At 40.7% G+C, this 25,172-nt stretch overlaps 1 protein-coding gene and 1 long non-coding RNA gene across 4 annotated transcripts in view; both read left to right on the top strand.

Moving 5' to 3' along the window:
• The window catches only part of ano10b (anoctamin 10b), an 81,740-nt gene extending 67,151 nt beyond the window's left edge, over positions 1-14,589 (top strand). For 2 of the 3 annotated variants that reach the window (XM_079345247.1, XM_079345245.1), the window contains exons 7-15: positions 5,250-5,588; positions 5,834-6,016; positions 6,248-6,303; positions 6,457-6,531; positions 12,419-12,583; positions 12,659-12,850; positions 12,943-13,080; positions 13,171-13,287; positions 13,374-14,589. In XM_079345247.1, the coding sequence (XP_079201373.1) occupies positions 5,250-5,588; positions 5,834-6,016; positions 6,248-6,303; positions 6,457-6,531; positions 12,419-12,583; positions 12,659-12,850; positions 12,943-13,080; positions 13,171-13,287; positions 13,374-13,397 (1,289 nt within the window). In that variant the 3' untranslated portion in view covers positions 13,398-14,589. The remainder of the gene's footprint in view (positions 1-5,249; positions 5,589-5,833; positions 6,017-6,247; positions 6,304-6,456; positions 6,532-12,418; positions 12,584-12,658; positions 12,851-12,942; positions 13,081-13,170; positions 13,288-13,373) is intronic. The other variant, XM_079345246.1, reaches the window with a different exon arrangement.
• On the top strand, positions 7,565-10,513 carry LOC306825993. Its single transcript, XR_013779340.1, has 3 exons — positions 7,565-8,877; positions 8,918-9,094; positions 9,132-10,513. It is a non-coding gene; the product is annotated as an uncharacterized lncRNA (long non-coding RNA).
• Positions 14,590-25,172: the final 10,583 nt, after the last annotated feature.

Here is a 25,172-nt window from a genome sequence, read left to right as displayed (position 1 = left end):
TAAAGGCTGGTTCACAAGGAAGGATTTTAAAATTGTCCGCCGATTTCCCGAACTTTAGAGACCACATACATGGCGGAAAATAATCAAAGGTTTCACAGTTTTGGTTTTACAGTGTGTGGTGTGCGGCCACAAAGCAACATCAACACACCACAAACAAACAGATACCACTCGTTAACATCCCCCGATCAGGCGGTAAATCTCGCAAAACCTCTCAAGATCAAACGTGTCTTGATTTTTCGCATTTCCTTGCCACTACGTCACCTCGCTTTCTGATTGGCTCCGCATCACAGTCAACAGGTTTTCCCCTCGGGGGACACCACGCATGATGAGAAATCGGGCCAAAACAATCCAACATGTTGAATATCCCCGATTTCAGATTGGAGCAGTCCCAACATCCTTCCAAGCAGACGAGAGCAGTCTAAACACCCCACACATGGCAGGATTATATCATAAATGTATTTTATGATGATAGATAGATAGATAGATAGATAGATAGATAGATACTTTATTGATCCCGAGGGAAATTCAAGTCATCCAGTAGCAGTATAAAAGACAAGCAGGACACAAGACATTAGTTACAATACACACCCGCTGTCCCCCTCCCCTCTGTATACTATATATATATATATGTATATATATATATATATATATATCCCCAAACAAGATTTAGAAGCCCTCCTATGTGACTAAGAGTAAACATAATTACAGATTAAACCTGTGCAGTCAACATTAACATTAGAATTATGCTTATATAGCGTAAATGTACATAACCTGTGAAGGAGAGAAAACGTGCTGATTAAAAGAGACCTGTAAACAGTTAAGAGCCTTAGAAACAAAGTGCTGACCTTCTAGAAGTTAGTGTTGTTTGTGCATGTACAGTGGTGTTTGAGGTACTGCCAGAGGTGTGAGAACAGACATTCAACAGTTAATGCAGACAGTTAGGGATGCAGATTAAAGTGCAGGTTGAGTCATTAAAGTGCTCAGCAAGATAAAGGAACAGTGATTAGCATTAAGTATCCAAAACAATAAGGTGAAACCAAGAGTGATTAAGGTGATTATCATTAAGTGCCCAACTATTAAGGAGCAGATTAGCATTAAGTGTCAAAGACAGTAGGTTGAAACCCGACATAATTAGGGTGATTATCATTAAAGTGTCAAGCTGGAGGCTGACTGTGAGGTCAGCAGTGCCGATGAGAAGTGAGGAAAAAGTAAGATAAAAAAATGAGTCCAATTCACTGTGTGCTTCTTCCCTGCCGTGACAGTGAAGTGTTGTACAGTCTTATGGCCAGGGGGACAAAAGTTCTTAAGTCTGTCCGTGGAGCACGACTGTGACAGTAGTCTGTCACTGAACATGCTCCTCTGCCCGGTGAAGGTGCTGTGCAGGGGGTGGTGTGTGTTGTCCATGATGGAGAGTATTTTGTCCCTCTCTGCCACTGTCACCAGAGAGTCCAGCTCTGTGCCTACCACAGAGCCAGCCCTCCTCACCAGTCTGTCGAGGTGTGCTGCGTCCCTCTTTTTGCAGCTTCCTCCCCAGCACACCACTGTGTAGAAGAGGACGTTGGACACCACAGACTGGTAGAACATCTGCAGCAGCTTTTTGCAGATGTTGAAGGACCCCAGCCTTCTCAGGAAGTACAGACGGCTCTGTCCCTTCCTGCAGGTAGTGTCCATGTTAGGTGACCAGTCTAGCTTGTCACCCAGTTGCAGCCCCAGATACCCGTAGGTCCTGACCACCTCCACGTCGACCCCCCCGATGGAAACGGGTTGTAGATGTGGTTTGTTTAGCTGCAGATGGTTAGCACTGCACCACGTTACACGTCCTCAATCAGGCTCCTGTACTCCTCCTCCTGTCCATCCCTGACACAACCAACCATCGCAGTGTCGTCCCAAGTATTTCTGCATGTGGCAGAGCTCAGAGTCATACTGGAAGTCAGAGGTATACAGGGTGAACATGACGGGGGAGAGCACAGTCCCCTGTGGTGCTCCAGTGCTGCTGACCACAGTGTCAGATGTGCAGTCCTTCAGTTTGACATACTGTGATCTCTCTGTGAGGTAGTCAGTGATCCACCTCACCAGGTGCGAGTCCACCCTCATCTCAGTAAGCTTGTCTCTCAGTAGGAGGGGATGGATGGTGTCAAAGGCGCTTGAAAAATCAAAGAACATGATTCTCATCACGCTGCTCCCTTTGTCCAGATGAGAGTAAGCCCTGTGTAGCAGATAGAGGATGGCATCGTCCACGCCCAACTTTGCCTGGCATGCATGGGGGAGGGGAGAGAGAGGGGGGGGGGGTGTAGAGGGGTGCTGGGGGTGCAGGCATTGGCTGCAGCAACGGGGCAACCTTTTAAAAACAAGTCTAGCTGGTTTGCTCTTTCAGGGTCCCCATCTCCTGCATTGTTGTTTTCTTCTTACAGCCTGTGATGGGTTTCATGCCCTCCCAGACCTCCCATTAAGATTATCGGAAGGTGTGGTGTGATTTAAAGCAGGCTGTCCATGCTTGAAACTATCAAACCTGACTGAACTGTAGATGTTTTATAAAGAAGAATGGTCCAAAAAACCTTCTGCCAGAATCCAGACTCTAATTGGAAGCTATAGGAAGCATTTAGAGGTTGTTATTTCTGCAAAAGGCGGATGCACAAAACATTGAGTTAATTTTTCTTTTAGGGTGCCTAACTTTATGCACAACATGCCTATTTTTGTTGAAATAATTCTTGCACACTTTCTGTAAATCATATAAACTTTATTTAACTTCTGAAGTATCACTGTTTGTCTCCTATATGATATATTTAACTGAAATTTCTTATCCAAACAACCAATGATTTATAATGGAAAATCATGAAAATTTACAAGGGTGCTCAAAAGTTTGCATACCACTGTATATTATCACCAAAACCTCCCATTTTTTATTTGCTAAGAGCACATAATTAACAGAAAATATAATATCAGGCTAATCAAATATTAAGATTTCTAATACAAATCAGCATCTCAATTTTCACTGAAAGATGCAATACACCAAAAGATAACAATGACACTAGAGTAGATTGAATATAATCTACCATAAATCTGCCAGGCTAAGCGTTTTATTAGCTCCCTGTATCTTCAAGAAAGCTGTGTTTGAGATAGATAGAACAAATACCTACACATGAGGACGAAATTATTAGCCCCCCCATGAAAATTTCACTTTTATTTAAGTATTTCCCAAATGCTATTAAATAGAGCAAAGAATTTTTAACACAGCCTTTTTAAACATCCTAGTGTTATTTTGGATGCTTACATTATTTTACTTTGCACAGAGAAATGAAATTATATCACAAAAACCAAAAACTACCTGGGTCAAAATTATTAGCCCCCTTAAGAACTGACCTTTTAAATGAGCCATAGAACAAAACACTGTTGAGCAATGATGTGCATTACCTTTGTAATGCTCAAAGCTTGTAAAATCAAGTTAAAATTGAGTATTATCTACCAATTTACAAACGGTATAAAAAGGTCAGTTGGGATTGAGCTGTCACTTGAGAAAGCATCATGGCAAAAACAAAAGAAATCAGTTTGGACCTGAGAAAAAGAATTGTTGATGCACACAAAGCAGGAGAAGGATATTGAAAGTTATCACAGTGATTCCAAGTGTCAAGAACTGGAGTGAGAGGTATCCTGAAGAAATTCAAAGAGAGCAACACAGTACAGAACAAGCCTGGCAGAGGTAGGAAGCAAAAGATGTCAAAGACTCTGGAGAGGAAACTAGTGAGAGATGTGTCTAAAGACCCCAGAACAACTGCCAAGACACTAGTGAACGACTTAGCCAGCTCAGGAATTGTAGTCTCAAAGACGACAGTCACTAGAGCTCTGTACAGGAATGGACTGCGAGGTTGCAGACCAAGAAAAACTCCACTTCTGCAGAAGAGACACCTTCAAGCCAGACTGAAGTATGCTAAGGACAACCTGGAGAAAGATTATGCATACTGGAAGCATGTCCTTTGGTCAGATGAGACAAAACTAGAGCTCTTTGGCCATAGAGACATTGCCTATGTTTGGAGAAAGAAGGGAGAGGCGTATAACCCAAAGAACACCGTCCCCACAGTGAAACACGGTGGTGGGAGTATCATACTGTGGGGATGTTTCAGTGCGTCTGGAACTGGGAATCTCGTCAAAGTGGAAGGAATCATGAAGAAAGAAGGATATGTGAAGATTTTGAAAGAAAACCTCAAGCAGTCAGCAGCAAAACTGGGTCTGGGTCGTCGTCTGTTGTCTTCCAACACTTGGAATCGCTGTGATAACTTTGAATATCCTTCTCCTGCTTTGTGTGCATCAACAATTCTTTTTCTCAAGTCCAAACTGATGTCTTTTGTTTTTGCCATGATGCTTTCTCAAGTGACAGCTCAATCCCAACTGACCTTTTTATACCGTTTGTAAATTGGTAGACAATACTCAATTTTAACTTGATTTTACAAGCTTTGAGCATTACAAAGGTAATGCACATCATTGCTCAACAGTGTTTTGTTCTATGGCTCATTTAACAGGTCAGTTCTTAAGGGGGCTAATAATTTTGACCCAGGTAGTTTTTGGTTTTTGTGATATAATTTCATTTCTCTGTGCAAAGTAAAATAATGTAAGCATCCAAAATAACACTAGGATGTTTAAAAAGGCTGTGTTAAAAATTCTTTGCTCTATTTAATAGCATTTGGGAAATACTTAAATAAAAGTGAAATTTTCATGGGGGGGCTAATAATTTCGTCCTCATGTGTAGGTGTGGGAGTTTCCCATACCTGAGGGAGAGGTTTATCTCCCTTTGTGATGTCACAAAAGGAATATTTCCTACTTGCCTGTTTGCGCACACAAGAATTTGTAGACGGACACAAGGAAAAAAACAAAACCTAAAAGTCTATTTTCAGTAATATGTGGCCGTTAAACTTGATCGACAGATGACTGAAACAAGCATTAATCAATCAATCAATCAATCAAAAATGCAACATTAATCTATAGTCAAAATTTTAATATTGTATGATAGAATATGTTCTATCCTTAGGCCACTGGAAATCTTTGATCTTCATAAAAATACTGTTTCAAAATGTTTTTCTTGACAATTCCTTTGTAAAACCAGCTTTTTGCCCACCATTATGCTTTGCAAGGTGTCTCCATGTCAGTGGCAGTTTTTAGCACGCTCAGTCATACTTTGTAATTTATATATGTATATAAGCATATAAAAAACCTATGAGTCCTGTAAAAAACAAATGCTTTTCTTTTGGCCATCACAGGGGACTTTCAAAATGACATGTTGGAGTCCATCTCAAGTTCAGGGGTAAAAATGAATGAAGATAACTTGGGACCAGCTGGCTACAGTCACGTGATCCAAGCTGTGTTCAGCATTCTCTGGTCTACAGTGGCTATGGAGTTGTGGAAGCGATGGAACTCTTCCTTATCCTACCGTTGGGGTACCAGTCACCTAGCAGAACACTTTGCAGAGCCCAGGCCTGGTTACCATGGCGTACTTGGGGTCAACCCTGTGACAAGACGTGTGGAGCCACTCTTTCCTGAATGGCGGAGGGACTTACGTATGGCACTAGTGTCAGTCCCAGTGGTGGGGCTGTTTCTAGGTAAAACTTGACTTTTTTATTTGAATTGAATTAACTCATCAACATTGCATGGTGACGTTACTGAAATGTACCATATTATAATATTATATTAATAGTATAGTATAATAGTATATTCATAAATATTGCTGTAACCTCAAAGTTCCAATTAAATCAACTAAGGGTAAAGTGAACATAAGAGTCTAAAGCAATAGGTTCCAGAAACAAATGGTCTACTAATGTTTCCTTCCCTTTCATTATTTTTTCAGTGTTGGTGGTACTGGGTATGCTTTGCTTCTACTGGGGGGAGGCCAAGATGCAAAAGTTACATAAAGATTGGGACTCCCTGCTGTCTGAAACTTTTCTCTACATGCCCTCAGTGGTTCACATCGTCTATACAAATGTTCTAGCAACCGTTTACAAGATTGTGGCACTGTCTCTGACTGAATATGGTGAGTAAATGAAAAAAAGTGTTTCTAATACATAAGAGAAAAAATTATTCTGTAACATATTGAGCCATGAGTAAGTATAATGGTAAAGAGGCAGAGAAGATGGATGGCAAGGGAAATTGTGAGGGTGCAAAGCGAGAAGCAAAAGTTTGCTGAAGGCTTTTTGTTAATCAATAAAATAAACTTTTTGTTCATTCGCTTGTAGTTTACCAATATTTATCTTTTCCTCTGAAGAGAACCACAGAGAGGAGTCTGCCTTTGAAAATCATCTGACAGCCAAAGTCTTGGTGGTTAGTTCCCTTACTCATTCACTATCTCTTTCTTCTTTGACTTCTACTTCTTTTACTACTACTACTACTACTACTTATTATTATTATTTTATTATAGGCTATTACTCCTACTCTAGAGACAGTTTTAGCAGATTGTTTTCCCTCTTCCTACAGTTCACCTTCTTCAACTACTTTGCAGTACTCTTCCACATTGCATTCTTCAAGCAAGATGTACCAATGCTCCGTAAGGTAACAGCTAACACAAAAGTTGTCCACTGTTGTGTCTTCAAACAGGTAATTAAGTGATTTGAACCCAATTTTGTTTACCAAGATAAAACGACCTCTAAGGATGTGAATTATTTCCGCCTAATTGTGTGTGGCTAAGGTTAATTTACATAGAAAGCAAACCTTGACTGCAAATCTGTAAGAATGCCTGTGCTGAAAGGGTTAGGAAATGGTCATTGTGGGGTATTGTCTTCTTGGGATGCTGACTTCAGGCTAATAAACAATATAGTTACAGTTTTAACGTACAGTTGATGCACATAGCAGCCATGTTGGATTGTAACTCGGACAACCCCGACCTTTTCGACTTGTAAATACGACTTCAGGTTCTTTCCAGTTGAAACTTCTGACTGAACTCGGAATTTCCCACTTCCCAGTTCAATGGCAATGCAGCATTACAAATGTGGCACCACCTAAAAGGGATATAAACAGGCTTTCCAACATTTTTCAATTAAAATTGTCATTTCAATTACTCACTGTAACTAAATTCACATAGATCTGAACTGTCCTTATTATTGTTAAATGGGATGCTACGTTATAGCCAATAATAGGCCCAACTAACCTTAGCCAGAGAGATCGAGAGCTAAACTACCTGAATGACGGGTGGCTAATATCTTCAGATTGTGTTTTTGAGTATAAATAACTTGTAACTTGTTTCAAGTTTACAAGTTCTAGTTGGTTGTCTGTAATATATTACAGACAACTAATATACATTAGTATATGTTATAACATATACTAATGTAATATATATCTTCTACAAGTGTTAGATAACTGCATTGGAGGGAGCAACAGAACGCATGTGTATATCTTTATGCATCTAACTCAAATATACAGTAGATCTAAGAAAGATTTTGGCCAGTATAACGGTATCTGAATTTTTTTCTTTCCCTAATATTGACATTGGACCCAAAAATCCCATACTTCTTTTCACAGAATGTTTGCTCAACTATTGTTTTAAAGATTTTTTTTTAAGGTCTAAAGCACTTTGGAAGTGATTACATTCACTTACTCAATGTCCTTACCAAAGATTCCAAATAACAATATTGTAGGAAAATGTAGTCTTATCATAGCTTTTACAGCTAACTGTAAATTACATTTTAGGCTTGGTATTCGACATATGTAGCCATGCCAGGTCACCTAAAATGTCACAATGCACTTGAATACTTTCTTTCTCTCTGATCACGAGTAGACACTTTTTCGTTCATGAGTTAAAAATTGACATGTTCAATTCAATTTAACAAAATATGAGATTGTGTAGGAATACTTCGCAAACGAAAGGAGTCATAATTTAAATGTAATTTATTTCACAATTAAGAACAGAACAGACTGCATTTATAGCCAACATCCATCCATTTTTTTTTCATCCATTTTTTACCGCTTATCCGGGGCTGTGTCGGGGCAGCAGTCTAAGCAGAGACGCTCAGACTTCGCTCTCCCCAGACACTTTAACATAGCTCCTAGGATCATTCGGGCGCTCAAACTCCCCCACCACGATAAGGTAGCAGTTCAGGGGGGAGCTTTCATGATACATATAATCAAATTTAAGTATTATGCAGAAGGCAGTAGACAGAGCCATCTTTTGGCACTAACTATAAAACAACAAGAAACTTAAAGGTGTGCTAAACATGGAGTCATATCTTCAACAGAGGAAATAAATAAGACCTAAATTATTTTGAAGACCTGTAAACATGTGGCTCAGTTCTTTCTGAAGAGAGCTTCAGTCTGGTTTTTTTACTTTGTCATTGGAAGACTACAAAAATCTAGACTCTGCTATTACAGTGGATGAACTACTTAAAGCAGTCCAAATCACAAACAAGGGCCATACACCATACCTGTGAAGCTTTACTCAGAAATGTGGGATATTATTGTACCAGTATGGTTAGAAACTTTACATGTGCACTCTCCATAGATATCTAAATATGGCCCTTAACACAGGTATACCCAAACTCGGTAAGGGCCCCCTGTCCCAATCATTGTCAAATCTCATTGATAGATTCTGACCTAAAGATGTTTTCCAAGGTCCTAGCCAGTACACTTGAGAAAATAATTAGCCCACATCAAACAGGCTTTATAACGGATGACTCTCCTCTGTCTCTCTCTCTTTGCTGGCCCTCACTTATCAAACGTACGTGCGACAGAAAAATGGGTGTGCGATCATTTCCACACAAAGTTCGGCACTTATCAATTTGGACGTGAGCAAGAGTGCGCACACATCCCACGCCAGGTCTCAGCTCGTCTACTCACGTTTTCAACCCAGTGTGGACTTTGGTGCAGTGAATCTATCTGTGTCAGGAATCAGTACATCATACTGCAGTGCATGTTCAGACAGACAGACAGACAGACAGACAGACAGACAGACAGACAGACAGACAGACAGACAGATAGAGGATTTGCAGATGTAATGTTATGTACAGGTTTTGCATCTAAAATGTATTTTACATTACACTCCACCTCAAATGATCTCTGTAGGCTATATTGCTTTTTAAATATTGTTGAGCAGTGCCCGCTGTCAGGAGATTTCTTAAATTTTGTGTTATATTTGATTTTTTTTTAAATTGACTTTAAAGATTAGAGAGTCTGCTTTTAGTAATTACATATTAAACTTTCCCAAGGGTTGCATGCTGATGATGCCAGATAAGGTTTGCTGTTACTAGATCACGGTTGTTTAAATGCCTCTTTTGAGTTGTTTTACATTTCAAATGTTTGCTACCTGAAACGAGTGAGTCTCTGAGTGGAACCTTAATTCATCAGTCAGCCAATGGACTTTCTTTTATGCCAAACAAGCCTACGTATTTGATTCACGATTACGAGATATCGGACTTTGCATACCCGAACTGACTTCTAGCCTCGAGCTGGTCACTGTTTACACCTTGTTTACGCCTTTGACTGTTTATGTAAGCATCAAGCAGTGTGGTTACAGTTTTCAACTCTCTGCCGGACTGCGCTAGGTTAGGTGCTGTCGGCTGACCCCAAAAATATCCAAACTTGAAGGTCGGATTTCAAGTTTTTATCAAATTCAAGAGGGCGAACAACTCATTAACTCTATGGCCGTCAAGTCATCTCGCTTCCCCAACAACAACACCACACTCCCCTGGCTCGGCCCTTCTGTCATTGCCAAGCAGGCACCTCGGATCATGGGATTAACTCACCAGGAATGTCAGGATTTGTCCAGGCTTGGTTCTAAACCAAAAGTTCTGAACTGTTCCACACCTGCTCCTTCGGAATCCCAGACTGTCATCCCAGGTAACCAGAGGCAAGGTCACAACCTGTCCCATACTCTTCCTGCTGGGCCTCTTCTCACATCTGGGTCCATCCCGCTGACAAACCAGTTTGGGGTGTTGGGGAAACTGGAGCAACACCTGTTCACTGAAAATCCGGAACTATCTGTAACCACCAAAGTCGTTGTCGGGTCAGAGTGGAACCTTAACTCATCAGTCAGCTGTTGGACACCGCCCAGTGCAACGGCACCGCTTATCCAGGGCAACCAAGGCTGCCTCCAGGTGAGCACCAAGATCAACCCACAACTCTGGTTATTGGGGAACAATCATGGTATTCACCTGGAAAACCTCACTGACATTAAAACTGCAAACCTACAAGTCCGAATCCATCACTCCTGTATGCAGTATCAAAATGTCACTTCTGAATGTGAGATCTTTGGCAAACAAAAAATTTCTTGTTCATGATCTCATACATACTAAAAAGCTTGACTGTCTCCTTGTCACTGAAACATGGCTTGATGCAACAGGTGACAAATAACGTACTGAAACAGCACAAGCCGTCTTTAAATTTTTAAACTGTACAAGAAGTAAAAGAAAAGGTGGAGGAATTGCATTTCTTTATAACAATAACTTACACTGCCAAACTGTCTTCCTCTGGGATTTCACAACCTTTGAAGTGTGTCCCCCCCCAACGAAGAAAAGGTTTTTTTGATGAATTTTCAGAACTTCTTTCAACAATTTCTGTAGACTGTCTGTCTGTAGACTAGACTGCATTGTAATTACTGGTGACTTTTACTTTCACATCGACAACCCCAAAAATCTGGACACAAAACAACTACTAAACATACTGATAGTACAAATTTCTGTGTATTCGTTAAGTTTGGGTACACTCTGTAGAAATGATCTTGATGTCAGCAGAGTACAATCTATTCTGAGTAGCTATGACCACTTGATACTACCTGAAGAAACGTACAATCATATGGAATGTCTAAAAATGTACTGACTCAGCTAGCGGTGTCAGTACACACTATGTACAGAGATATCTAAATCTGGAAGGAATTTGTGATGTGTGTTGTGAACTGTATTTAACAGATACACAGATCATTAAACTTGTCTGTTCTACAGTTTACAGTAAGTCTCAGTGTTTTCTGTCGGACCCCTAATTGGGTTATGATCATTCAGTCTGTTTTATAGATTCAGCATTAGGGACATTTGGTTAAACCCCTTGTACATACTAGAAACATTTGAATTCTCACAACATAATTCAATGGGCCCACACATAAACAAGGACACACCCTCTACCAGATTTTATCTAAAGGCCAAAGTACAGCTATAACAGTTACTAATCTTGCAAATGTTGCAATTACAGACCACTTCTGCATATTTTTTAATATGATCTGCTCACCAAGAAATAATAACGTAGTCAGAGTATCAAATAAGCATATTATTAATAACGATACCTCTGATCATCTAAGCCCCCAAACATCTTTTTTGCCTTTTGGGGCCATCTCATAAAAACTTCTACATTTTTCCACCTTACCATTCTAGTCCAGCTGAATGTCCTTATCAGGGTTCTCAACTTTTGGAAATTCTTTAGAGTGAGACAGATGTGGAGTCCCCATGCGAGTGCACAAAGCGCTTGGGCAGAACATTTTTGGGGTGTTTATTTATTAATTTAAAGCATAATAATGGTTTTTAAATCAAACCAATTAATTACTTACTTTGGGTGGTGACGTTGAGCCTCATCAAATGTAGATTCCTCCTCGAATTGCACTGAATGGTGACCAGATTTCTAAAGCGAAAATCTGTTCGGTCAGTTCATTCTTTCATGTGTTGAAAACAGGTAACTGGACCCAAAAGCTCATATGACAAAAATGATGTGTCTGTCTTTTGTTGGTCTCACCTGTGTTTGATTACCCATGTGTCTATTTAGTCCCACTGTCCCCTCCCTCCATGCAAGGCAAAATAATATATTTTCTTCAATTTAATGTTGTGCACGTTTCTTTTTCTCTCATTGACTTTTTTCACAGAGGACTAGTGGTTCAATAAAAAAGGATAGATGGATGGATTTTTTCTAGAAATGTTTTTTTTTTTTGGACTGAAAGTGAAATATATTTAGACATATTAGTTACTTGATATTTTCATCCATCTCTGAAGAGTTGTCAGTGTGATTTGTGGACAAAGGTACAGGCAGGAAGTACTGTTTTGTCCTAAAAATGAACCAGTCAGGGCCAGAAAATAGATCATTGATTTTCAGAAAATTGTTTTTTTATTGAAACACCATCAAGTTACAGACAGTACAACAGCCTAGCGGATTTATTGAATGTTAAACCCAGCAATTCCTCCATCCCTCTACCAATGATTGACAACTTGCATTTTTTTTTCGGGACCAAGATCTTTTTCTTCAAGGTATTTTGACTAAGTTTTAGATTAGGAGTCCAGTCGTATCTTCTGGCAGTGATCTGGATTCCCCCTACACGATCTAGTCTTCCACATTTATCTTTTAAGACAACTATGCCCAGGATGCTATTGATGTCTACTTTGTAATGACTAATTTATCTTTGTAATTTTTTTAATTTTATAGTCAGTGAATGGAAAAGCAATATATTCACATGTTTTTTTGTTACTGTCTACAGCGTCTAGCATCGTTGCTGATAGTGACCCAGCTGGTGAACCAGGTGACAGAGGTGGTCATACCTTTACTGGTGGATAGGTTCATCAATGTCACTAACAAGGCAGACAGTGAAGACGAACCACAGGAAGATACATTTAGGAAGCAAGGCACCATGCCAGTTTTTCCTGTGAGTATGCAGTATATAGAGAGGGTCAGGTTAAAAAATCAAATTGTTTGACAATCTTTTTTTATTTTGTCTAAGGGCCTGTTTGCTGAGTACATTGAGCTTCTGGTGCAGTTTGGGTATTTGAGTCTATTCTCCTGCGTGTATCCTCTGACAGCAGTGCTATTGCTCATCAATAACTTGACAGAGATCCGAGCTGATGCCTACAAAATATGCAAACTCTTTCGCAAACCTTTCTCCCCACCTGTGACTAACTTGGGTGTGTGGCAGGTCAGCAGAAAACGTAATGTACAATTCAAATTATACACAATCAGTGCAGCCAGTCAAGACTTAATTGATCATGTCATGCTCTTGTTTTCAAGACCGCTTTTGAGGTTCTGAGTTTTGTCTCTGTCATGACAAACTGCTGGCTACTGCTGCTGTCACCACAGCTTCAAAAGCTGTTTCTGGAGTGTGGAATTAGCAGTACAAAAACTATACTGTTTGCTGTTTTGGTTGAGGTAAGAAGGAATTCAAAGTGTTATTCAATTAAATCAATTTTAAAATAAAATGTTATGTGCTTCTCTGATAATTCAACCTCTCCTTTGCAGCATGTGCTGATCTTGGTTAAGTTGGTTTTGGCAGTTCTAATTCCTGATGAACCGGACTGGATCCGAAAAAAGAGAGAGCACACTGAGTACACATCCATACAGGCCTTGAGACACCAGGTTGAGTATTCTCTTCCAATGCATCACATTATTAAGCTATTGATGTCGTCCTTTACCTGTTGGACAACTTTTCTTTCTTTCTCCAGAAGCTGCTTGCTGAGGAGTCCTGATGTTTTTCAAAGGTGTTGTGGTGCTGTTACTGTTACAGTGTTGTGTTGAGCTACTTCAAAAAGAAGATACAGTTTCATGTGGACCTAGGAATGTCTTGGGTCTCCAGCAGAGCCCACAACGCAAACTAAAAAAAACTACTAAAGTTTCTTGTGTACTTTGTCTCTGTTTTCCACAACACTGTGCTTTCGCAATGTACAGCATTATGTATTTGTAAAATCAACTACAAGGAGCCATGTTTGTTTTAAAGTGCCCTCAACAAAATGTATATTGTGATTGGAGAAATGAACACAGGGAATTGACAATGACTGAGGGGAAGAATCTATCGCTACAAGCTCATACAGCTTTATGAAACTGAGAAGCAAGTAAAATTGCATGCATTGCATTCATTCATCCACCAAAATCCATTTTGATTGAGAAGTATTGCTTTTTAGGGCAAATATTGTGAGGCACTTAAAATGTAATTAATTTCAATTAGTTAATTAGTTTTTAAAAAATTAAGTCCCACCCCTAGATAAAATATAAACTCAACCCTTCTGCCCCAAAGTGAGGTATTCTCCACTTACAAGTTGCACTGTACATTCAAAGCGCTTATTGGCATGTGGGGGACATGCCAATAAGCGCTTTGAATGTACAGTGCAATGGAGCATTGACATTTGTGTCGTCACTTTTTGAAGGCTCCATCAGTGACGAGGAGATTTTCCGTCACTCTGGCATCACCTCTCTCCTCACACCCGACATGGAGGTTAAGGTAGACAAGGGCTTTTTGATAGATGAGCTAGTTTCTGGGAAAGTGCATCGCCCAGCTTTTATGTGCAAACAGGAGCAAATGTCAGAGGTAGACATCCTTAAAACCCAGTCCATCGCACGCTTGAGAGTTCACGTGGAGAGGTGAGCCTAAGCCTACAGTGCTTAGGAGGGTCAAAGAAAACTAACTTTTTGACACTGTCATCCCTCTCTCTATTTGTGGCAGTATAAATCAACTTTTCACGGTTGCATGTCTCCTCTCAAACTATCAGTACGGACCCCTGGTCAAGAAATGGATGGTCTGATTTTCTGGTGGCCAGGTATTGTTATCCATGAACTCTCACACCATACTCTCCTGGCAAAATAAACATGCGGTTTAACCATACTCTGTACTGTTTTGGAAGTGATTTGTTGTTACTCTTTAAATAAAAGTGCTTTACTTCATAAGTGCTTTGTTCTGTGTGCTTCCTATTGGCTGTGATAGATTTTGTAAAGATGCAAAGGACCATTTCTCTGTTCTTCAGAAAGCAAAAACACATAGATTTCAAGTGAACTGTATTTGAAAAACGTTAAAGTTCATTAATAGTTAACATGACGTGTCACCACCCTTCAATAACGAAGCATTCAAATTAACATGACTAATGATAGTTAATTATACAAGATAAGATTTAAAGTAGTCATCTGCTATAATGCATCAACTCAGGAATGACGAGCAAACAATTCATGCCACTGCCAGGTATTTGTCCATGTAGACATTAAAGAAGAACACATCGATCCCACGCTGCATTGTTCGCATCATACACTCATCCCTCTGGATTCTTTGGATGAAAACATCATCTTGGGCAGAGACTGCAAAATCACACCAACTCATACCAGTCACTAGCAGTTGGCCCTGAATTTGCCAATAGTAGGCATGGGTTGGTTTGAGCTGCCATCGATAACCTTGAGATAAGGTGCGTCAATGTAATTTGCAGTGTTTGGACATTTTATTTCCAAAAGGCCAAACTGGGGCTGTTCCAAGGGGTCAAAAACAACCCCATCCGGTGAGGCACCAGTCTAGAGCTGCAGCTATCAAATATTTTAGTAATCGAGTATTCTATCGAATATCCCGTCGAGTAATCGAATAAATCATACTTTTGCTTAATTAAGGTTTAACTTGTCTTGGGTCGTCCCTACAAACCTGCTTCTTTGCAGCTACCATGGAAACGCCTGCTTGTTACAGCCAACCACCTCTGCTCTACAGCTGCTGACACTCACCATATTACTGACAGGGTCCTAAATAAACTTTTTGATTGACTGGTCAAGGTGGCAGGTAAATTAAAAATAGACATTAGAAATATAATATAATCAGCCTGTTCATTAGAAGTGTGCGCATCTCTGTCTGCTCCTGCAGCGCGTGCATTCAGCGTGCTCACAGACTACAGAGACCATAGACGCGTCTATGACAGAGACTGTGATAGGACGTTGCTATTGTTATGTTAGCTGCAAACACGGAGAGAGTGAACGGCGAAAAGCCGACTGTTTGACTGGATCACGTGTTCCCGACTGGGTCGTATGGATCACGGATCAACTGTGTCCTGACTAAAAGTTAAAAGAGGCGCGCTGCGCTCGTGTGTGTGTTAGCGCTAAAGTGTCTGTGTGTCAGAGAGAGGAGCAGGTAGCTGCAGCTACATTAAACGTGTTTTATACACATAGCAAAGTTTTGACGACGCAAAAAAAACAACAAAAAAAAACTTAACGAAGCCTCGAGGCAGCGAAAATTCCTCGATGAATTTTTGTAATCGAATTATTCGAGTTATTCGAGGAATCGTTTCAGCTCTACACCAATCCAAAGTGCATCTGGGTGTACCACAAACCCACATTTGTAGTGGTTGATGTGCTTTATCTGGCAGTACTCCCAGATTGCATCAGCCTCCAACTCCAAACCCCTCTTCATAGCCCCAGTCTGACGTGTCCCTCTTACAATCCGTTCAGCAAGTCCCTCTTCAGAGGCCTTGCCCACATGACAAACTTCTCTGAAACGAGACGCTGTCACCCGTGGTTTCCGAATATTGTACCAATCGGCACACAAGCTCTGTTCTCGGGTACCATGTTCAATTTTAAGGGCCAAATCCAGGGTAACTTCCAGACTTTGCATGTGCAGCTGTTGCATTCTGGAACAGGCAAACATGCACTCTGATGGTTCAAGTCTGTAGGCATGGAGTGGCAACGATGGAGGGGGTGCTAGCGAACAGCTAGTGGAATGTCCTCAGTTATTACCCATGGTGCAGCTCATAGGGCGGTCAGCAGCAGAGAAGTCTTTGTATGCCTCCGACACCCGAAGAACCGAGAGGTCAGGAAGTTCCCCATGAAGGCCTTTGTACAGTTTACTACTGTATTTTAGAACACACACACACACACACACACACACACACACACACACAAAATGGGTTTCACACATCTTATGAAATATATTTATTATACTGAAAAGCATACTGAAAGCCCTTTTTGGCAGACGTTTTGCTACTTTAAAGGATAACTTCAGGATTTTTGAACCTGGGCTGAATTTAGCATTGGCTGGCAGTGCAACTGAATGATAGGAACAATTTATGCCTGAAACCAGAAGTAAGTTTGAACAGGGATGTGTGGGTAATTTGGATTTGTGTAAAAAATATGCCAATGAAAGTGTTTGTTTTGCTACTAACATGTTCGGATTGTTATAGTAAGTATTATCGAGACAACCTGTACCATTTGTGTCGTCGCTTCATGCCCTTATTTATATCCTGTTAGGAGTCTGTGTTAGGGGTGAATGTGATGGGCTACAACTGCCACCAAGAGGAGCTTGGTTGTAGCCCCAGAACAAACATTTTTAAAGAAAAACACTTATTGACATACTTTTGACACAAATAGAAACATCCCTGTTTAAACCTAGTTTTGCTTTCAGGCAAAAATTAAACTTAGTGAGTACAGTGCCAATTGGCCTGATTTTGGTTCCTATCATTCAGTAGCATTGCCAGCTAATCCTAATTACAGCCCAGGTTAAAAAATCCCAAAGCTATCCTTTAACCAGATAATGATTGTTTCCCACAAAAACCTACTGAAGATGGACTCTCTGGGAAAAAACACCTTAAGGCTACATTCTCCCCACAGCGATTAACTGTAATCATTAACAATATGTTTATTGAAAGAAACTTGAACAAAACTATATTGACTGGTTGAAAAGTTTCTGTTATGTTTACATGGTAATCATACCTGGGTCATGGTTACCATGACGTTCTTGAGCCTTCTCCCGATAATTCCACCTTTCTTGCTATATGCCTTCATCAGTTGTGCAGACAGAACATCCAGCTGGGAAAAAAACTTAGACTGCAGATGGACAGTTGTGATTCCTTTGAATTCTGCACACCTGTGAATACAAAGAAATAAAGCGAAGGTACACAAACCTCAAATTTTATAGAACAGTTCAGTCATGCAATACAAATACAGAGTGCTGGTCTTCAGCAAATCATTTGTTCATGAGTTATTGGATTCCATGTGGTACATAGCATGCAGTCTTTAAGTATTAATTGTATACTAGATACTCAAAAAAACACAGGATGTCGCTTCACTTACCTCACGCACATGGAAGAGTCCTGGCCACCTCGTTTTGAAATCGGCTATCATGGGTGCATCTTGAACTACTTTGTGCCTTCTGTGGGCAAAGGTCTTGTCCATCATCATTGCCACCTTATCTCCATTGTTTCTTTTCTTTACCTCTGAGAGGAGTGGCACTCATCATTTCTAGGGTCTCCTTCGTTTCACCTGATAGATAAGCTGGGCAGTAATTCACTTCGGCTTTTTTTTGGCTTCTTCACACCATAGGCAGGACTGCATCTGCCATCAGGTTTGTTTGTTAGAGCATTCACCGAAACTTCTGGACATCCAAGCCGCCTCAGCTTTGTGCGGTAGTTACCTAGTTTATACTTCAAGCTGGTCTTCCAACCGCCATATCCAGTGACTGAACCTGGCTCTTTCAAACACGGATGTGCTGTTACAAGAGCTTCAGCTTCTTCCTGAAACTCACAGTCAGAGGGGTAGACTTTGTACTGAATGATGGTTTCAGTTAAGCCATCAAGAATGGAAGATTTAAGTTTAATATCAGGGTTAAGTAAAGTTCCAGTTTCTTTGAAAGCAGCATTGGCCCTTTCCAGCTGTAGTTCAGTATCGTAAGAGAACCGCAGCACCTGGAAGACTATGGGCCATGCAGATGATCTGGAAGAGGCGGACTCAGGAGAAGATAATATGTCTGTATCACATGAGGACAAAGATGAAAGGGACAAGGAGTCCTCTGAAGGGTGGGACGTGGCAACAGATGAATGGGCTGGGGGGGCAGAGCCACAAGACAAGGCAGGAGAAGGCATGGCAAATGAATCAAAGATGACCTTGATAGTGCTTTTGTCCTCAACATCGGACATTGAGGTGAAATTGGTGAATTCATTATCAAACTCGGCATCCATGAATTGAAGACTGAACTCCCCCTCTACACCACACTGCCTTTTTATGTGTTATGTGAGTTCACTGACAGACTCTGGTATCCCATCTGGAAGGATCAACCTCCGGGAATTGTTTCCTCCCAGAATGATTCTGAGCTTCACTGTGGCATGGGCAGCCATTTCACAACTGTGAATGAGGAAAGAGGAGTAAATGTTACAAGCTGACAGAGCAGGACACAAGAAGCATTAAAAACTGAACTTCAAATTGAAGCATTTTAAATTGAATCTGAAGATTACCACACCTTATATTCAGGGTTCTCAACATTTTGTAACTAAAGGTCCAGCACTGATTGATAAAACATTTCCGCGGACCATTTTTATAACATTTTATGTCACTGTATGTATTTTGCAAAGTTTTTTGTGACTTTGTTTTGACTTGCAATGCTTTTTGCTTTTTTATTAACGTAATCTCACATAGCTTCACGCTGTCATTTCTATAACGTTTTTTGGGCTTCTTTTCCATTAGAAAACAAGAATGTACTCAATGGGTTCTACCACATTAAAGCTTTCTTTATAACACTGGTGGCGGAGATGGCATGTGCTTAGGGGGCCGCCCTTCCCTATGGCTGTGAGTTAGAAGTGTTGAGAGCATTTGATAACTCCGTTATCACAGACTTATCTAATGTTGTATTATGTTTCTGAAACAGATCTTCCAGAATGCCAATCGAGAGGGGCTGTTAAAATCACAAGCTCCAATTCCCTAGATCCATGTTTGGGGTGTAAGCCACACCCCAAACATTATAAAGCCTGTCCTCATACCTCCAGCTCCCTCTTTGTCCCTCCACACCAAACCTGGCAGTCAGAAGAAGAAAAAAGAACCGACAAACCTTTTGTATTTACCTTGATCAGGAAATTGGATGCATTATTGATGTAAGTCTGATTTACAAGAGATAATAATATAATTTGGATTATTCTGTTTGTTTAGTATTATAATACATTGAGTTTAATGTTTTCACTTCTTTGTTGTGATAGAAAAAATCATCCACCTCTACAACATCATCACCTGGTCACACCTTAAAATCAAGCAGCATGGGATCCTGTGTTTCAATGTGCACTCCCCATTGATGTCTCCTGTACTGGCACTAAGCTCTACCAACTAGCTTTTTCATGGTCCTTCGAGCCGGAGAGGACATCTGTGGTGGAAAATGGATCCAAATGCTGTTTGGTCTAAAGAGAATCAGGACAAAGGAAGACCACAACGAGAGAGAATGCCTCCCAGGTATTTGCAGGATTACCAAACTGAGTTTTATGGCCACTGACAACTATGTTTTTGACCGCTGAAGCGGCACGCAGAAAGGAAGGACCTGCTGTGTTGATCAATGTGTATGTATTTATGATCAGTAACAAACTCTTGGACAATGTTTTCTTTGCACATGGTGCTTATAAAATAAATATAACGTAGGAACGAAAGAATGACACGTCTGAAGGAACGTTATTTGACGCAACACACAAGGAAACAGCGCGTCATCCAGGTCACTCCTGGGAGTCAAACAAACAACAAAGCTTAATATTTGATTAAGCTTCTACATTAGTCAAAAACCTGCCGTTTGGAACTTTGTTTGGAACAACTTGGGCGCGTTTGGCAAGCAACGGAGGCGACATGGAGAGCTACCGGTAGCAACGTGCAGTGTCGGCTATCGTTACCTGGTGGAGGTCGTTTCATACTGCGGACGGAACGAGGAGCTGTCGGGCAGGACGTCTTCGAGTCGCGGAGGGACCGGAGAGCTGTCGGGATTCGGCCACGTCTGCAATCATCGTGGGACTCGAGCTAATGCTAGGTGGAGCATCTTACCGGAGCACCGCACGGCGCCCATCGCAGCGTTTGGAGAGGTATGTGTAGCGCTACTCTGTTTATGGCCATTTTAAGATGTGTGCACACATGACTCTACTAAATCCAATGCATTGGTAGTCAATTCTGACTGACATTAGACTTTGCGTGACTTGACTTTGCGTGGAGAACAATTGAACGGAGCTCGTGACTGTGTATCATGGAGGAAAACGCAGCGTCGGACATTGCGAAAGGGACTGTGGTTCATGATATGTCAACTGTTAAAAAAGCTAGCAGTATAACTGGCGGTGCTGAAATAACTGAAAAGCGGGTGGTTAAACTCACTGCTAAGGCGCTTGCTGGTAAACTAGAGCAATTACAAAATGAAAGAAAATCCAAACTCAGTAAAGCAAGGGTCATAAGAAAAACAATGCAAAATCTAATGTTGAATGATGACAAAACTGAGGTTCAGAGTGCTGTTGATGAATTAATGAAGGTTTGTAATGAAGCAAAATTAGTCAATGATTCTTTGTTGCGCATTTTACCATGTGATGAAAGGGAGAAACATGAAACGTGGTTTAAAGCAAACATGTTGGCAAATGATGAGTGTATTGACAGTGCAAAAAGGTGGGTTTTGTGTCATAGTTTAAATGAACATGGAAATGTTACACATGTGGAGGATGATGTCCGTCCTGAGGACAGTGTGTCAAACGTAGGTAGTAAACGCTCAAGTCAAAGGAGTCATCGAAGTGTTAACTCAACACAACATCCTCTGCACGAATAAAAGCTGAGGCCGATAGAGCTGCACTTCTCGCTCGACAAGCGGCGTTAAAAGAAAGACACGCTTTAGAGCAACAACAAGAGCAGCTGAGGAGGAGAAAAGAGGAGCTTGACCTGAAAGCTGACTTTGCGGCCTTCAATGCTAAGTTAGCAGTACTCCAGGCTTGTGATGCTCGCAGTTCTTCTAGAGGCTCAAATGGAATGAGCTCTTACTTTGAAAAGGAAAAGAAGAAGGCACAACCTGTCATTGCTTTAAACCCCATAGCAAAGGAGTACGAACCTGCATTCAAACAGTCTAAACAAAATCACTGGACAGAATCGTCAATAAAATCAGATCAATTAAAATACATGGATGTGCGACCAAAACAAACTGTTAAAAATGTTGCAAACTTTGACAAACTCCCAGTACTCCCCAAATACACAACAACAACAACAAGGAAATGAAATGCCTCAATCAAAGGATGGAAAAGGACAAGCTACAGGAAATCATCGGACAATAGATCAAAATCCAACTGGAGACATTATTGACATCATGCACAAACAAAACGAAATAACAGCAGCCCTTGTACAGCAACAGCTTTTCTCATCTCTGCCGCCTAGAGATATTCCCACATTCGATGGAGACCCTCTAAAATACAGATCGTTTGTAAAGGCCTTTTAACAAGGAGTGGAAATAAAAGCAAGTAAAGCTGACTGCCTTTACTATTTGGAGCAGTGGGTGTGGACTGTAGCTGTTTCCGTCCTACGTTCGTGAAGCTTTTTTACGGCCCTCATGGGCGCTGTCATCTTGGAATTTTGCAACCAGAGTCTGCGCAGTAGGGTCCGGCGGGAGGAGCCCTGGCAACACGCCCCGCCCACTTTGTGTACCGCTCTGATAGCTTACGCAGCCCAGCTACGCCAAGAACTTAAGAATCTTTACAGAGAGAAATTCTTCTACGACCATAGAGGTGAGTACAAAACCACTGATAGAATATTAGGCCTTTTTCTGCTTATAATAAATGTGTTTACTGCAATAAAGTTTCATCACCCGGTCCAAAGCAAAGGTTTGATATTTACAGTTTGAATGATGTTCGCTTACATTTATATTATACCAGTTATTTTATCATGTTTTATTCCAGGTTTGTGTGTTTTAATAAAATTGCCATACTTTTCAGTAAGGTGTTTGTGTGAAGAGGGCTTGCAGAAGTGAGTGCACATTCCAACATGTGTTTGATGTGGCCCTTTAAACTGAATCACTCACCAACTCAAACATAGGTTTAGTTTAAGGCCCTGAACAGTTAATCACTCACCCACTTTTATATAGGTTGAGTGAGCCTTGATTCTTAATTACCTAAATTGTCTTCTCCTTAAAAAGAATTAGTTACTAGACTAGATGTCAGGTTGTGATAAGAAACAGGTAGGATGTGTCTTCCCCTACAGGATGTGAAAGGATTCAGGAGTTTGATGCACCAATGAGAGAAGGGGAATCACTCATCCGAAGACGCATAATTTGGAAGTTGCCCCAATCGGAGGAAGAAAACTGCACATTCTTGAATGTATTATTTGGTTAGATATTCTCTGTCGAGTGTATAAAAGGGTTCAGGGAAAGATAGTCGGGGCTCAGACTTCGTGAACTGATCCAGCATCTGTCTGTTGTCAGGGACGCGTAGTGTTGAACCCAGAGACTCTGTAACTTCTATTCTTGATTCATCAGGTTAATAAACTCTGTTAACCTGAAAGAGACGCCTCCAGTCATTCCTCTCATCCCATCAAAAGAATGCGCAGAGATTTGAGGTAATTATTTAGAGGAGTCAGATTTATATTAACAACATTTAGGAAAAGGATGAAATAGCAACTTTTATCCTTCAATACCAACTTTTATCCTTCACTTGGTGACCCCGACGATGGGGGATGAGGTTTGATGGAGGACGTAAGTATTGATTAATTTATAACATTTTTTGAAATATGTTTAATTCAAATTTATTAATTTCTTAAGGTAGTAGAACGACTGCATTGAAGTCTATGGTACAACGTCCAGACCTATCCAGACATCGAGAGGCCTCACAAAAACCAAAGGTGAACACAAACCTTTTCCATAAAATTGTGCACATTGGAAAACCTAAATTATCGTTGTCTGGTTTGGGTATAGACGGTGTTAATGTCTAAATTTAGAAAATTGAATCAAGAATACAAGTAAGCGATCGAACAGAAGGCCGTACGAAGAGAAGTCAGGGGCGAGAGACTGACTATGAAACCAGGGGCGAGAGACTGGTTAGAAAATCAGGTGCGAGAGACTGACAAAGAAACCAGGGGCGAGAGACTGGTTAGAAAGCCAGGGGCGAGAGACTGGCTGGGATAAATGTTGGGCTGGGTCTTTTCTTCTGACACTGAATGACAATGTAATGAAGGCAACAGGTTGAGCGCTGGTCATTTCAGTTGACAGAGAACTGTGTGTGGGATCATTGGGGAGGCGGTGAATCAGCAGAAGTGTATTAAAACTGTTTGTGAGTCTGGGATAGAACCCCCAGTCACTGGCCGCAGTTGTCATTAGGACTGCTGTAGAAGCTTGCCAGTGAGGACTCCGAATGGAGCATTGCGTCTATTCATTTTCTGCTGTTCACGTGTATAGTGTTTTCTGTTGTGTGTTAATTTGAACTCAAGTTCTGCTCCTTAAGTACAAATATTTAGAAATATATATTTTTTATTCCATTCATCCTAGCTCCTTTTCTCTTTTCTCTCACTGGTTCAGAGAGTGGAAAGGAGAAAGGTAGGGGTTTTTTCTTCTACCCTGTTACCGGTATTTTGAGCAACACCTTTAGCTCTACCTGGTAAACCCGTGAGTAGATGTGTGTGTGTGCTGGAGGAGTTTTTGGGTGTGTGTGTGTGTGTGTGTGAGTGCTGTGCTGAGTAGGTGTGTGTGAGTGCTGTGCTGAGTAGATGTGTGTGTGTGTGTGTGCTGTTGATGTCTGTTGATGTGTTTGTTTGTGTGCTGTGTGGTAAATCATGTGTGTGAAGGCCTGTGTAATTATTTTGTTTGAGTGTGATTGATAATAGAATTTTAGTGTCATTAAATAGGCAATAATAGTGGAACATTTACTGAAGGAGAAGGGAAAATCTTTTAAAATTCTTTGAAAGGTTTAAAACAGATGAACTCTACATTTGCATAGTTAAGAGGAGGAGTTCCTTTTTAACTGCTAGGAGATTTGTTTTGGGTTTTGGCTGTTGATTGGAAGAGTGGGGCTCTGGTCTGTGTGCTTGTTGACTCTGTGCACTGGGTTGATATGCACCTTTAAAGGAGAGAAGACGGCCCCACCCTTTCTTAGCCCATTCAGTATCACCCCACAGTCCTCACTGTTGTTGCTTTGTTTTTATGTAGTTAAATGTGTTCATGTTTTATAGTGTTTCTCTTGTTGTTATATAGACATATTATATAGCTAAATTTAAGCATTGATTGATTCAAGGAGCGTAGGAAATGAGTTAGCTGTTGTAGATCACTTATTAGTACTTAGTACTTATTTGCATGCATTGATTATGCAAACAACCCATTCTGACTTTGTTTTTTACATTCTTAAAATAGAAAACCAAAAATTACTTTATTTTGGCCCCATAGCTTAGACAATAATTTAAACTTCGTAATTATGTTCACCTTGCTGACATTTCAACTATTTCTAGACTGTTTACGAGTGATGTTTAAGGAATTAGACTGGACATTTTACTGACATCAATGACAAACTGTACACAACAGTGAAGTCAACTTAGATGGTGCTACACTAGTTGGCATGTTCTTAATATGAGGTTGTACTAGGGGGGGCATAGCTTTGGTTCAAACAAGCAGTCCTAGTAGCAGGCCTAGCAGAATGAGTAAAAGCAGAACTAGTTGAAATGCCTGGTTTTAGTAGTGTATTGCTCCCCAGATGGGAGATATACGTTTTACATCACTTACGCTCACATAAACAACAGCAAACAGCAGATGATAGAGTTAATAAGACTTA

Source organism: Symphodus melops (assembly GCF_947650265.1).
Source record: "Symphodus melops genome assembly, chromosome: 6".
Taxonomy (NCBI): Eukaryota; Metazoa; Chordata; class Actinopteri; order Labriformes; family Labridae; genus Symphodus; species Symphodus melops.
Note: the sequence above shows the minus strand (reverse complement) of the source record. Positions and strands in the feature narration are given on the sequence as shown.